Consider the following 16,243-nt stretch of genomic DNA (forward strand, 5'->3'; position numbering starts at 1 on the left):
AACGTATATCTTTTGTCATGAAACCCAATAGCAAAAATTAATTTTGGACCCAATTGCATGCATTTAAGTATGAAAGCATGTCTACAAAGGTGGACAACTGCTCTAATTTACCATTATATGTCACTGCTTTGACTAATGCTGCCTTTTTTTTGGTTTTGAACAAGTGACTTTTATGAGCACGAAGCTTTAATGATGGAGGAAGAAGGAGCTGTTATTGTTGGTCTTCTCATGGGACTTAACATGATTGATGCAAATTTATGCCTCAAAGGAGAAGATTTAGATTCTCAGGTAAGAGTACACAAAATAAATGGACTTTATGAATTTTAGCTTGCGCTATTTTAAGTCAAGTAGAAATGTAGTAAAATAAGCATGGCTACTGCTCACATGTCTATGGTTTAAAAAAAAACATAGAAAAAAGGCCATTGCAAAATACTGATGAAACAACCACCCACACCAACCAATTCACGGAGGGGGGGGGGGATCCCCTAGAAGTAGAATGGTACCTAGATAAGGAATGTATAGGGCGCCACTCACACAGATCAAGTGCACAGTGTTTGGTTACAGTCTATTAGTGACCGTACTAATAGATCAGGCTGCCCAGCACTATATAAGTACACCCCAACATGGACAGGCGCCCCAGTTTTCAAGGCCAACAAAGATGTGCCTGACTGAATTCTGCATAGAAATGAAAAAATGTGTAGTAAAATATAAATCATATGTATGAAGTATTGCTCGATATTTTGACCAAAATACGCTAGCTTGAAACCAATGTCAAGGGTCCTCTTGGTCTTGAGTACCTACACTAAATTAAAATCAAAAGGGAACTAAAAAATGTAGAAACTCAGCAGAAAAAAATGCAGCCATGTTTACCAACACAGGTCAGAAACTAATGCACTTACAGGATGCATCAGCCCCCTTGATAACAGCGGAGGCAAAATACTCAACCACTGCCACAGCTACCAATTCATGGAAGGGGCGGTCGCCTAGAAGTAGAATTATACTTGGATAAGCTTATGGATTCACCACAATGTCAGCAATATTATTTATTATTATTATTATTATTATTATACAACAAGATATTAATACATTGTTATTTGGAAGATTTATGAATATTATCTTAAAATGAGTTTGCAAAACTGGTACACGCATTTGCTAGGCTTGTTGGACAATGTCTTCTACCTTACACTGCCTTGTGGCTGGTATGCTTGAAAGCACACCTTTTATAATTTTGCCTTATTTTAGAACTCTATGTAATTGTGCTCTGTTTCTACATACTGTACTTTTCAACATTGAGGAAGTGTTCTATTCTATAAAATTTTATACCAGAACTCTATCCTAAAACACCTTAAAAGTTGCAAATTTTTTTAGTGGAGCTTGCAAGTTGAGAACATTTTTACAACTTTTGACATTTGCATGCCAGTCTTGGCCAACTCCTCCAAAATGTGTGCAGCATAGGCAGGATGACGTGTGGCTAAGCCTGCCCATCTAACTTATGGGAAGTGTCAGGAACCGGGGGATGCGTGGTTGCCCCCAGTTGTCAGGGATTTATTATATACCACTTTTCAGTTCCAGTTTAGGAACTTGCAGCTCTTTTACTCCCCTTACCCTCAAGTCAGTCAGGGAACTACACCTAGGATAAGTAGTCACCTGAAAGGCTGCCTTGCTGTGTACTGGCTATTGGACACTCTGCCGTGAGGGCGGTATGTATATCTCCAGTCCCAGGGCGGGTAATACACATAAACCCTCCGTTCCATCACTGCCAGAGTCTCCCAGAACACTTGGCTGCCACCAGCTCCTCGTTAGACATCAAAACCAATATCTGGTCAGGAGCCCACCCACAAGGTAGCGTAATTAGCACGGAGGTCGTGGCGGTATGTTTATAGAGCAAGGAAAACAAAACTAGTAATTTTTGTAGATTTACTCCAGAAAATATAGGCAGTGTTTACAAAAATATAAAAGATGTTAGGCTAGTTTCACACTAGCGTATTGCCAAGGTGTGGACGGCTGCGGGCTTCCTCTGTGAAGCTCCGCCCATGGCCGCACCGCCTACCTCAACATGCAGCATGCGCACCCTATCTTTTGCATTGGGTACGCAGGCCGTGCCAATGTATGCGGATGCCGCTGCATGTGTCGTTTTGACTGTGTGGCGACCACACCAAAATGCATCACGTTGCGTTTTGCACGGGTCGCCGCACCATCAAAACGACGCATGCGGAGGAATCCGCATACATCGGCACGGCCTGCAGACCCAATGCAAAAGATGGGGTATGCATGCCGAGGTAGGCGGCGCTGACGGGAGGAGGTGCGGCAGTGGGTGGAGCTTCACAGATGAAGCCCGTAGCTGTCCGTACCTCGGTAATACGCTAGTGTGAAAATAGCCTTATAAAAGAGACAAGATGCAGTATATACAGATGGTTACAAAATAAATGGATTAAAATATGAAACTTACACATCTCAGTCACTGGCACGCCATGTGGAGGAGGGTGGAGGGGAACCTTCCAAGAGCAATCTGTCAAAATGTACAGCTTTCCATAGCTGATTACCCGGGCAAAAGACCTCCCTTTGTATGGGCCTCTGAGATTTAAACCTTTGCCCAAAACCAAGGATCTCCCCCCTCGATGACCTCACAGAGTGTGCAGAGCTAGGGAATGTACTCCCCTTTTGAAAGTTACTAAAAAAAACTTCTGCGGGCCATGTCTCTGGCTGCGAGGCTCAAAGAGTGATGACAGAAGTATAATATGTCTTCTTACAAAATTATCTTTCATTTAAGACCAAATATCATATATCTGGGTATTACTGGGAGGCAGTAAAACAACTTTATTCCCTCAAGCAGCATTCTGGTTCCAGTCATGCAAGCAGTGTCGGCATGGGTTCAGTCACCGCTTTGTTTAAAGAGCAGCGACACTGACAGCAACTCAATATTAGTATCGGCTGTCAAGTCCGTGTTGGGGGCGCGATTACAGCCCCTGCTCCCTATACACAAATCAGTGACTCAAACCTCCTTGGTACCACCTCCTTGACTGGAATCCAAACAGTGCCTGGCGGAATAAAGTTTATTTCCTCCCGGCAGTGGAGGTTTAAATTCCAGCATTGGGAATGTTCACAACACAATTAGCCAGCAGATTAACGCAATATCTGCAGGGTAATAGCTTTTTTTCACACGACAGATTCTCTTTAAAGAGGGTTTTCCTTTGTGATTCTTTTGTGTACACATTTGTTTTGTTTTTTTAATTTCTTTCTTTGTTTTTTTTTTTTTTTGCTGTTTTAGGTGGGCATCATTGACTTTTCTTTCTGTCTCAAGGATGTGCAGCTAAATGATAGTGAAAAAAAGTATGTATTACAATTGATTTTATTTTCCATGATGTAACATGTTTTCTAATGTTGTATATTTTAACCCCTTTGAAGCTAATTTTGACCTTCATGACCAGGCTCCATTTTTTTCAAATCTGACATGTCACGTTGAGTGTTAATAATGACTCTGGAATGCTTGAACATATCCCAGTGATTCTGAAGTTTTAGTTTTTTCCTTGATACATTGACTTAGGCTAGTTTCACACTAGCGTTCTGGGGTGCAGGGCCGCCGCTAAGCCCCGCCACCGGCCGCGCCCCCTCCGGTCAGTTCCTCCTAGGATCGCATGACACTGAATGCGATCACCGTACCCTATATTTAGCGTTGGGTACGCTGACCGTGCGCTGGTATGATTTTGCTGGCGCTGCGCCCAGTGCACAAAAGCGCGCTGTCTTGCATTTTTGTTAAAAGTTGACCAGCGATTTCTCATTTTTACAACACTATGTTTTTTTTTTTTTTGTTCTTTTTTGTTGGACCACATCACATTTGAAGGTGAAAATACCCAAAAGTGACACCATTCTAAAAACTGCACCTCTGACTGTACTCAAAACCACATTCAAGAAGTTTATTAACCCTTCAGGTGCTTCACAGGAATTTTTTGAATGTTTAACAAAAAATTATTTTATTTTAGTCTACTCAGGTCTATTCATCAGGCTAGTCGCGAAAGCTTGTAACTTGTTACCATCTTTTCACTTAGCCATTTAAAGGGATCAACTACTGAGGACTCAATTCTGAAAATTTTTCTATCTACTGGCTAACACGGTACAATGATATACAGCTTTTCTGTAAAAAAAAAAAAAAAATGAACATTTAACTTTTTTTCACTAAAAAAATTACTTCAGGTCCAATTTTTTTTAATTTTACCAAGGTTAACAGGAGAAATTGGACTGCAAAAGTTATTGTGAAATTTGTCCTGAGTACGCTGATACCTGATATGTGGAGGGGAACCACTGTTTCGGCGCATGGCAGAGCTCAGAAGGGAAGGAGCGCAGTTTGACAATTTCAACGCAAAATTGGCTGGAATTGAGATCTGACGTCATGTCACCTTTAGAGAGCCCCTGATGTGCCTAAACAGTGGAAACCCCCAATTCTAACTCCAACCCTAACCCCAACACACCCCTAACCCTAATCTTAGCCCTAGCCCTAACCCTAATGGGAAAATGGAAGTAAATACATTTTTCTTTAATTTTATTATTTTTCCCTAACAAAGGGGGTGATAAAGGGGGGGGTTGATTTACTATTTATGGCGGGTTTTTATGTTTGGCAGCTGTCACACGCTAAAAGACGCTTTTTATTGTAAAATAGTTTTTGCATCACCAAATTTTGAGAGCTATAATTTTTCATATTTTCAGTCATGTGAGGTCTTATTTTTTGCGGAACGAGTTCCATGGTAAAATTGATAAGGCAGTTTTATTCTTCGGGTCAATACGATTACAGCGATACAGAATAAAACTGCCTTATCAATTTTACCACATGCAGAACGGTAAAAACAATCTGCCTCTCAAAAATCAGAATAAAAAGTGATCAAATAATTTCATGTGCCCGAAAACGGTACCAATGAAAACCAGGGCTGTGGAGTCGGTAAGCCAAACCTCCAACTCCGACTCCTCAATTTCTATGACTCCGACTCCAACTCTGACTCCCTCACACATGACTCATCTGGGGCCACTCACTGTGCACCCTCGGATTATATGCGAGTCAATAAGTTTTCCCAGTTTTTGTGACAAAATTAGGGGGGTCAGCTTATACACAGGTTGGCTTATACACGCGCATATACGGTGTGTGTATCACCAACCAATCACGAAGCATCTTTCATTTCACCAGAGCTGCTTAAAAAAGGCTGAGCTGTGATTGGTTGCTATGAGCAACAATTTTCCTTGCAACCAATCACTAAGCTAAGAAGCTGAGCTGTGATAGGTTGCTATGAGCAATAGTTTTCTCACTCCACGACAGCACCTCAGCAGACACTGTTATGGTGGGAGAAATCTAATATCCCCGGGAACATAAGCTCCCAGCCATTGTCTGCCCCTAGAAAGGAGCAGAGAGCACATGACAAAAATGAATCCCCCCTCCCTGCCCATATCCCCATCACACATACTCCATCCCGTAGGCACATCTTCCCTCTTGAATGGACACCTGGTATGGAAGTTAGGATGTGGGATATTAGGTGTAGTAGTCCGATGGCTCTGGCTGACGGGATGATGTGGGATATTAGGGATAGTAGTCCAATGGCTCTGGCTGACGGGATGATGTGGGATATTAGAGGTAGTAGTCCGGTGGCTCTGGCTGACGGGATGATGTGGGATATTAGGGGTAGTAGTCCGGTGGCTCTGGCTGACTGGATGATGTGGGATATTATAATGAATGTGGCTATGCGGAGTGGGCGGGGCTCTACACTCAGAGAGTGTGTGTGTGTGTGTGTGTGTGTATATATATATATATATTAGTGGTGTAGTAACCACTGTGTTTCTAGGGGGCGCTGTGTGGATGTCCCAGGAGAAAGGATGAATGGCAGAATTCTGAATGGCCATTATGTATCTCAAAGTGGGTGGCTTTCAGATGGAGACTTATGTGTTGATCAGCAGTGATACTGCTGAGGTGCTGCTTTAATGTGAGGGAGAAGTCTCCAGGTAACTAGGGAGATGGGCGGGCCAGTTACCTGCAAACCCACCCAGGGGGGTTTAAAGAACCCTGTTGTAAAGAGTGTGAGTGGTTGTAGGACCTGTGATGAGGTCATTGTCATGTGACCTGGTGGGCGTGGCTATGGACCATATAATGTGGCCAGGGTAGGTCACATGTGATGAATGCTGGGACCTGGTTGGTCCAGTGTGGAAGGTCCCGTCTGAGTGAGATGGGGCTCCCTTCTGACAGCAAGGGAACGCTGTGTTAATGGCTGCATGTGCCTGATAGTTCCCTGGAGGGAATGGACGTCTGCCGCATGGTAAAGGACCATATGGGCGGCACGGTGGCTCAGTGGTTAGCGCTGCAGCCTTGCAGCGCTGGGGTCCTGGGTTCGAATCCCACCAAGGACAACCTCTGCAAGGAGTTTGTATGTTCTCCCCTTGTTTGCGTGCGTTTCCTCTGGGTACTCCGGTTTCCTCCCACATTCTAAAGACATACTAATATGGAATTTAGATTGTGAGCCCCATCGGGGACAGTGATGATAATGTGTGCAAACTGTAAAGCGCTGTGGAATTTGTTAGCGCTATATAAAAATAAATATTATTATTATTATTATTATTATTATTATTATTATTATTAACCATGAGTGACCCTGACGTGAGTGAGATAACTGAGGCTAGAAAGCCGGTGTATGTTTAACCTGTGTAACCACAGGGATTACAGAGCTGAACTCTGTCATGGACGCTATGCTGTATAAGAACTTTATGTTGCTTCTGTGGGTTTATGCTGCTAAATAAACCGCATGGACTGTTATGATTTTATTGAAAATCTGTGCCGGATCTGATTTTGTGGCGGCTGAGCATATATAGCGCAGCCCCTGCTTGTTCCATGTTGTCGGCGCTGCTCTTCCTTCCCGCTTCAGTGGTCACGTGGTACCGCTAATTAAATATGCGCATATTTAATGAGCGATTACACTTGACAGCTGAAGCAGGAAGGAAGAGCAGCGCCGACAACATGGAACAAGCAGGGGGGCTGCAGAGGGTGAGTATGATCTGACACCCCCGCTCCCCCGCCGACCCCCCCCCCGGTATATGACTCGTGTATAAGCCGAGAGGGGGACTTTCCGCCCCCAAAAAATGACCTGAAAATCTCGGCGGTGTGTAATATTATATATATATATATATATATATATATATATATATATATATATATAGGAGTTAGACACAATAATGGAAACATCAACAAAAGTTAGTTTAATACGGTGTACGTCCACCTTTTGCGGCGATTACAGCCTCAATTCTCCGAGGTATGGATTCATACAAGGTGTGAATTGTTTCCAAAGGAATTTTAGCCCATTGTTCAGTTAAAACACCCTCCAGTTCTTTGAGCGACGATGGCGGCGGAAATAGACGTCTAACTTGAATCTCTAAATTTGACCATAAATGCTCAATAATGTTGAGGTCTGGGGATTGTGGGGGGCCAGATGAGATGCTCAACTTCATTACAATGTTCCTTGTGCCATGCTGTAACGATTCTAGGTGTATGAATTGGTGCATTATCATCCTGAAAGATGGCGTTCCCCCTCCGGGAACAGAGCTTGGACCATAGGATGCACTTGGTCGCCCAAAATGCCTAAATAATCTCGGCTCTCAATTCTTCCATGAAGGGATATCCTTGGCCCAGCGGATCTCCACAAAATAGCACCCCAGATCATCACAAAACCTCCGCCATGTTTTACGTTTGGGAGAAGGCAGTCTGGATGGAATGCTTCTTTCGGCTGTCTCCAAATGTACACTCGGCCAGAGGTTGGAAATAGGGTAAACGATGATTCGTCTGTGAATATCACATGTTTCCACAGCTCGAGGGACCTTTTCTGGAGGTTTCTACACCACTCTAAACACTTGGAAACATTTGTCATTTAGAGCAGTGGTTTTCGAATTGCAGCTCTTCTGTGGAATCCAGATTTGTGCAGCTCCCGACGAACAGTTTTCGTGGAAACTGGGTTCTGTAGGTGTTCATTGAGCTCAGCAGTGATTTTTTTGGAGCCGTGGTCTTGCGATCCTCCCCCAATTCGCTTTAGAGTCCGACGTCTCTCTCAGTCAACTTAGACTTTCTGCCGAACCTGTGCTTTGCTGCGGATGTTTTTCCTTCTTTTTCAAACGCAGTCATTACTTTGGAGACAGTACCTCTTGACACGCCAAGCATTCGTGCACTTTCTGTTGCAGTAGCAACTGCCATACGGGCACCAACAATTTGGCCTCTTTGAAAATCCGAGAGGTCTGCCATTGGTATCAGGTTTTCATCAATGTTCTTACAATTCTGCAAAACAAACCGTTAATTTACATACACATAACACATATCACCTAACACAAATAATCAACTACAAAACATTACCATATGTCACGGTTTCCATGTTTATAACATGTTCGAAGACTATGATGCCAAAACGTTAGGTGTTTCCATTATTTTGTCCAACCCATGTGTGTGTGTGTGTGTGTGTGTGTGTGTGTATGTATGTGTATATATACATATTGTTATAACTAACCGTAGTTAGTTACTATGCCCGGGCAGCGCCGGGCTCTTCAGCTAATTATGATATAATAATCAAGCCATTTAGATAGAACATAAAATACATTTTTTGGAATACAACTTTAAAGCAAAACACTTTTGCATAGTTGCAGTTTATTATACACTGTGCAGTAAATGGAAAACGTACTGAATAACATTTGTGCCGTCTATGATTTTGTTCTGAGAAATAGGATCGCCTCCATCAGATCCTCCTTCATAGATGACATCAAATCTGACCTAATTATTTTAACGTCTCTACACTGAGGTTGGTGGAAAATCGGTAACCACATGGGCAACATCTATAACAATTTCAGGGTATAAAGGAATTGCCTTGTGCACAGTCAGGTTTGATGAACGATTGAACTCTTCTTCTTTGAGAGCAAGTGAAAAATGTTGCATCTGTTTTCTATGGGAGTGGAATCTTTTTCCCTGCAGCAACGCATTACCTGCTTCATGTCATCCAAACACTTGTCAAAATGAAACTCCTCATCTGATGAGGAGGAAGAAACAGCATTAGCACTGGCAGGACCCGAGTCCTCTCTAGGCCGTCCTGTAGCCCACTCATCATTACTGAACTTGAAAGGGTTCAAAGGCATACTACTAAAATGATAAATGGAGTTGGTTCACTACAATACCCAGAAAGGTTATCACAATTGGGTCTATTTAGTCTAGAAAAGAGAAGACTTAGGGGAGACTTGATATATATGTACAAGTATATCAGAGGGCAATACAGAGATCTCTCCAATGAACTGTTTGTACCAAGGACTGTGACAAGAACAAGGGGGCATTCTCTTCGTTTGGAGGAAAGACAATTTCTGCACCAGCATAGAAGAGGGTTCTTCACGGTAAGAGCAGTGAGGCTCTGGAATTCTCTTCCTGAGGAAGTGGTGATGGCCAACTCAGTGAATGAATTTAAGAAAGAATGGATGCTTTTCTTGTGAGTAACAGTATAGAAGGTTACGAATAACAGAATATTATAGGTAGATGGTTGACCCAGCTTAGGGGAAGGAATTTTTTTCCCTATGGAGAAAATTGGCTTCTACTCTGTGGGTTTTTTGTCTTCCCCAGGATCAGCAATGCAGAACAGCTGCACTGAAAAAAGGCTGAACTAGATGGACACAAGGTCTTCCTTCAGCCTTCAAAACTGTTATGTTACGATGTTAACTGCTACCTCAATCATAGCTTGTTTTTCTTTAGTAAGCTGTTGATCATCCAGCAATATACGATGACTCGGGTCCACAAAAGGTGGCTACTTTAAAGAACCTAGAATATAAGACATATTTTCAGTTGTTTCACACTTTTTTGTTAATTAAATAATTCCACATGTGTTAATTCATAGTTTTGATGCCTTCAGAGTGAATCTACAATTTTCATAGTGATGAAGTCAGTTACTATGCCCGGGCGACGCCGGGCTCTTCAGCTAGTGAATAATAAAATAAAAAATAGCTGAGTGAGGTAATGGAGCATGTAACACATATAATGATAATGACATTAAAATTTCATTATGCCCCTGATAGGTTTATAAAAAGTAAATATTGCATAATGCCCAAAAAATAATCAATATACAAGTAACATGATAGCCCCTTAATAGTATAACATATGTAATTAAAAATCAGGAAAAAAGAAATCTCAGAGTGAATTAATGTAAAGAAAGTATAAAAAGGTAAGTGCAAAAAGGTGTGCAAAAAATGCAATGACAAATTCTTAAATAATGCAGCATAGGCTGTGTGAGCCAATAAAGAGAAATATAAAGTGATAAAAGTGCAAGAGGAGAATATGACAATGTTAGAAGGTAATGTGCTAATGAAAAAGATATGCTGTGTCACTAGGTGTATCAAAGAATGTCAGCAGGTCCTCTACGCGTGTTTCGGCACTTGCCTTCTATCACGGTCGGGGCTTATTGACTTTTGGCCGCACACGACTATCACATGTACCGGGGGGCTTATCTTAGTTATCCCACCTCTGCCAACAATGTGATGAAAACAGCAAGATAGTCTTGCCCTAACAATTTACCGCAGGGGCTTATTGTAGTTATCCCACTGCTGCCACAATGTGTCACGCCCCCCTTACCCTCAGGTCAGTCAGGGAATTGCACTTAGGATAATTAGTCGCCGGACGGGCTACTTGTTGTTCACAGGCTATTAGGCCCGCTGCAGCGAGGGAAATATAGAGGCTCTGTACGAAGCCAGACAATCTGCTTATATAACCCCTTTCGTCACTGCCAGCTAGCCCAGAGCACACTTCGCTGCTACCAGCTTCCGATTTCTCTATTAATAATTAAAATTAATAAAGTAGTACGAAGCCAACCCAAATTAGTAGCGTAATTACTTCAGGCACGTAAAAGTTCGGTATAGAACATGGAAACAAACTAGTAGTTTTATATTCAAAAGGTAGGCAATGTTTTACAGAAGGTATAAAAAAGATTTTACAATATGAGACAATTAAATTATGTACAAAGCGAATACAAATAAAAGGGGATTAAAAGCAGAAATAAACTCACGTATTGCTTAGATCATCTTGGGCAAAACCATGCTGGTGGGAGGAGCCAGACATCACAATGCATTGAGGGGTCTGGTTGCAGCAGTTTCCCAGGTACGAAGTGACTGCAGACTGAGGGAAAGTACCTTATACCTTTTGGCTTGTGACATCACTAAGGGGGCTGGTTTGTGGCAGTCCTCCCCCTGCTTTCAGAGTTACAATCTGGCTAAGAAAACTAAAATAATCATATCTCGCAGAGGGTACCTCGTATAGAAATGCACATAGTATCTTATTCAGCTTGACGCTGGCGTTTATTCAAAACCAAACCCGAAGCATCGGGCTGCCCCAGCTGCGCAAGAATCCACTTTCTGATTCCGCTGAAGCTAGAATTTGGAAACACACAGGCTAAATAGTCCCGTCAAAGACCTTCCCGGATATGTAGTGTAAGGTAGCAATCCACAGTCTTTCTCTGACCCCGGTCAGCACATCACACGGCTTTCGCGACTGTCAGCCCTCCTGGCTCAGCGTTGCCAGCACTGTACCATGTGCCTTTGGAAACCGTTGCCCTTAACCGAATTTTGCAGTCCGCTTCCGTTGCTCCTAGCAACAAGGCTACAAACACTGCCCATAGCATTCTCCACCAATTGTAAGGTAGCGCTGTCATTCAAGTAGGGGATACTTGCTTGGCAGCCAAATAATCAGATCCGGCACGGATTTTCCATAAAACCATAACAGTCCACGTGGTTTATTCAGGCATCATAAACCATGACCAGCAACATAAAGTTCATACAAACAGCATAGCACCCATGACAGAGCTTCACTCTGTTTGTCCTGTAGTCATACAGGTTGTGCAATGTGAAGCACACAGGCTGTCTAGCCTCAGTTATATCCCCTGTCCAGGTTTACCTCATGGATGCTTCTCAGCACAGACATTCATTCCCTCCAGGGAACTCTCAGACGCTTGCAGCCATTACTCACAGCATTCACGTGCTGTCAGGCAGGAGCCCCATCTCCCAGCTGGACCTTCCACAACGGACCAACTAGGTCCCAGCATTCACTCATGTGACCTACCCTGGCCACCTTATATGGTCCGTAGCCACGCCCACCGGGTCACATGGCTATGACCTCATCACAGGTCCTACAAGCATTCATACATTCTTTAGTGTGGCGTTCTAGACTCACCCCTGGGTGGATTTGTAGGCAGCTCTCCCTAACCCATTGGCACGAAACCTCAGCAGTATCACTGCTGATCAACACATACACAAGTCTTCATCTCAAGGCCACCCACCTTGAGATACATTACACTGGAAATGCTTATACGCCTGTCCTGGGACACCCACACAGCGCCACCTAGCGGACACAGTGGTCACTACACCACATACCTCTTTCCTCTGTTTAAACTTGTGGGGTCGAACACACATTACCCCAGGATCTCGTGACCGGGCACTCATTACACCTTGCCCCCACAGGTTGAGAGAACCGTCTCCGTCCGTCATACGGCCTCATCTCTACGTTAATCCCCCCCCCCGCCGTCAGAATATCGGCCCTGATCTTTGGTCCTCCAGTCAGTCTGTCTGCGTCATCAGACACTGTTTAGTCACCACACTCCTTTCTCTCACTGACCGGCTCTCACGGTTGGTGCGGTCATAAGTCTTAATCGAGCGTACTGTCTGGCCTAAGTCTGACCCATTCAGCGTCTCACAGGAACTAAGGTCTCTCAGCCTCGTACGGCCTGTCGAACTGCCACTTGCTGACATTCTTCGGCCACCTGCCATGTCACTACTTGGAGGAACCCTTCGGGTCCTTACATCTTGGGTTGAAGGCGGCCACCACCTGGTGTTCCATACCTCTTTATTGTTCCGACGACGGTCCAGCCTCATCTGCTCAATCTCTTGCAGGTACCCCACTCGATACTTCAAAAGCATCCGAAAGTTTCTCAGGCTTTCCACAGAGCCAACCACCATGATGGGAATCCTACCCTCTTCACTGGATACCTGGTCTTCATCAGGAGGGATCCTCACCTTCACCACACCAGAGATATTCACAAGGTCTTGCATTACCTTCACGAATCTTCCAATGATTCTCCCAATCAGACCTTTGGGTACCGGAACTACATCTTTCCGCAAACCCAGCCGATCCATAGCCTCCCTTGCTAACTCTAGGCGTCGAGCAGCTTTCATATTACTCCGCCTGACCAACTGTTTGGCGTGAAGACATTGCAGATGCATGTTTTTCAGGACAGCTACCCGCTTTGCTGTGTCTTCCCTGGCTGATACTATCACCAACTGCCGAGTCTCAGGTGTCCAGTGCACCTTACACGCCTTGACCGCCTCTTTAAAAGCCTCATGCACACCTTCCCCAGCACAGGCTTCTTGCATGTCCTCGGGCACGTCAATTACAGACTTGAAGGTCGTGGCCTTGCTCTCTTCCTGGCCAGGAGGCTCTGGCTCTACCATGGACACTTCCCTCACTACAGTTGACCCGACCGGGTGACTATCTTCTTCAGTTCTTAGCTCCCCAACTTCACGAGATCTCATCTCTTCACGAGCCTCTGCCAAGACGGGCACTGGCAGCTCCGTCCCACCATCAGTCGAACCCGGCTGTTGTACGTCTCTGTCCAAGCTCTTTTCCCACAGAAGACCTTTTACTACTCCTCTGAGTTCTTCAATCTCTTCCCTAAGGGTCTTGTTCACGTTTTGCCATGTTGACAGGTGACCTTAAGCTCAGAAAATTCTTTCTCTAGCTCTTCTATTCTGTGCTCCCTTTCTCTCTCAGAGCCACAGTCACCCCCAGAGTCTGAGTCACCCCGGCCTGTCGAGTAATCCTTCCAGTTACCCACTAACTGTGTGAATACTTCAGCCGTCTTATCAATCCGGTCAACGTCAGTCCTGTCGCGAGACATCAGGACCGTCCGTTGGGCAGACGTACCCCTTCTTCCGGTCAGGTCTACCTCTGACCTGTCCACTTTAGAAGCCGTCACCGTCTTAATATCTGTTAGCCCAACAGTAGAAACGTCTCCAACCTCCTGCCATATATCATCAAACACGATAAAGTCCCGGCCCCTCTCCAAGGCATACACTAAGTCAGGTGGTATCCCGCCACCTTGGCACTCACCACTTGTGGACCCCTCAAACATTACTCTGTCTACCGCATAGTTCACCGTGACCCCATGTTTACAGCGAACCTGGACCATTTTCTCGGCCAGACAGAAAGTGAGAGGAGTTCCTGTCAGTCACCTGACTCTGAGAGCAGCCGACCCGAGACTCCTCGGTGCAGCATTACGGTACCCACCTGTGGCCCGTCGTTATCTGGAAAGAATATCCCACATTCTGAAAAAGTTATATGCGAACATTGCTGTTCCTCTTTTGACACACCGGCCCCTCTCTGGACCACCCCGATTTGGGTCACCACCCCTCTCTGGGACTCCACCCCCTTTCGGGATTTCCCCATGTCCGTTCTACAGGTCGTCTTAGACCACAGTTCACACCAAAGCAGTTTGTCTTTAACGATACCACACAAATCCTTGCTGCCACCACCACAGCTCCTGCTGTCACCGATCACCGACACCTCCGGCTGCCGTTCACACACAGCTGCTGGTGTCACCTTCGTAACCCCGCCGAGTTACAGCAAGCCGCTTGTCCCCTTTGTAACCCCACTGAGTTACAGCAAGCCGCTTGTCACCTTGACCCCCCACTGAGCCACCGCAAGCTGAGTTAACACAAGAGAAAAAAAAAAACACCACACAACTCACGTGCCCTGTCTGTGTGCTCTTCAGGACGTCCGTCTCCTCTCCTGAGACCGTCCAACACACAGGGCGCACCGGGTGCTATTCAGAGAGCCGACCCTCCTTCCCGGGTTTCCCAACACACCGGCCTCACCAGGTCCAGGGGCTCGGCGGGTGCTATTCAGGACATCCGTCTCCGCCTGAGACTGTCCAACAGAAACGCCTCACCAGGTCCAAGTCCACATGTGCACCAGGGATCCGATTCTTCTCCCAGAACCTCCCAACACTGACCCTCCAGAACCTTTGCACACTGAACCCACCAGGTACACAGTCTCTCACTGTCCCTGGTCAGTACAACACGAACACCTGTCCGTTACCTGTGTCTGCAACACAGGTCCTCGGGTACCTCATATTCACAGAGGCACCCTATAGCAATCCACAGTCTTTCTTTGACCACGGTCAGCACATCACACGGCTTTCATGACCGTCAGCCCTCCTGGCTCAGCGTTGCCAGCACTGTACCATGTGCCTTTGGAAACCGTTGCCCTTAACAACCGGATTTTGCAGTCCTTCCGTTGCTTCTAGCAACAAGGCTACAACACTGCCCGTAGCATTTTACACCAATTGTAAAGTAGCGCTGTCATTCAAGTAGGGGATACTCGATGGCAGCCAAATAATCAGATCCGGCACTGATTTTCCATAAAACCATAACAGTCCACGCGGTTTATTCAGGCATCATAAACCATGACCAGCAACATAAAGTTCATACAAACAGCATAGCGTCCATGACAGAGCTTCACTCTGTTTATCCTGTAGTCATACATGTTGTGCAATGTCAAGCACACAGGCTCTCTAGCCTCAGTTATATCCCCTGTCCGGGTTTACCTCATGGCTGCTTCTCAGCACAGACATTCATTCCCTCCAGGGAACTCTCAGATGCTTGCAGCCATTACTCACAGCATTCATGTGCTGTCAGGCAGGAAGCCCCATCTCCCAGCTGGACCTTCCACAACGGACCAACCGGGTCCCAGCATTCACTCATGTGACCTACCCTGGCCACTTTATATGGTCCATAGCCATGCCCACCGGGACACATGGCTATGACCTCCTCACAGGTCCTACAAGCATTCATACATTCTTTAGTATGGCATTCTAGACTCACCCCTGGGTGGATTTGTAGGCAGCTCTCCCTAACCCATTGGCACGAAACCTCAGCAGTATCACTGCTGATCAACACATACACAAGTCTTCATCTCAAGGCCACCCACCTTGAGATACTTTACGATCATTCAGCATCCTACATCTATCAGGACACTGGAAATGCTTATACGCCTGTCCTGGGACACCCACACAGCGCCCCCTAGTGGATACCGACTGTCGTCACTACACCACAGTAATTTTCACATTTCTATAATAAATTCACGTAGCTTTATGACCAAATTATTAGATTCCCATTATAGTTTATGAGAAGTCAGAGCACATGAGAAAGATGAAGGGGCTCC

The 16,243-nt window shown here is 45.2% G+C and overlaps 1 protein-coding gene across 5 annotated transcripts in view; it reads left to right on the forward strand.

The window, feature by feature from the left end:
- RUFY1 (RUN and FYVE domain containing 1) overlaps window positions 1-16,243 on the forward strand; it is a 573,324-nt gene that overhangs the window by 143,975 nt on the left and 413,106 nt on the right. For all 5 annotated transcript variants that reach the window (XM_073573702.1, XM_073573703.1, XM_073573706.1 and 2 more), the window contains 2 exons: window positions 165-288; window positions 3,269-3,330. In XM_073573702.1, coding sequence (XP_073429803.1) covers window positions 165-288; window positions 3,269-3,330 — 186 coding nt within the window. The remainder of the gene's footprint in view (window positions 1-164; window positions 289-3,268; window positions 3,331-16,243) is intronic.

Source organism: Dendrobates tinctorius, unplaced genomic scaffold, assembly GCF_039654945.1.
Source record: "Dendrobates tinctorius isolate UK_male_01 unplaced genomic scaffold, ASM3965494v1 ptg000036l, whole genome shotgun sequence".
NCBI classification, from domain to species: domain Eukaryota; kingdom Metazoa; phylum Chordata; class Amphibia; order Anura; family Dendrobatidae; genus Dendrobates; species Dendrobates tinctorius.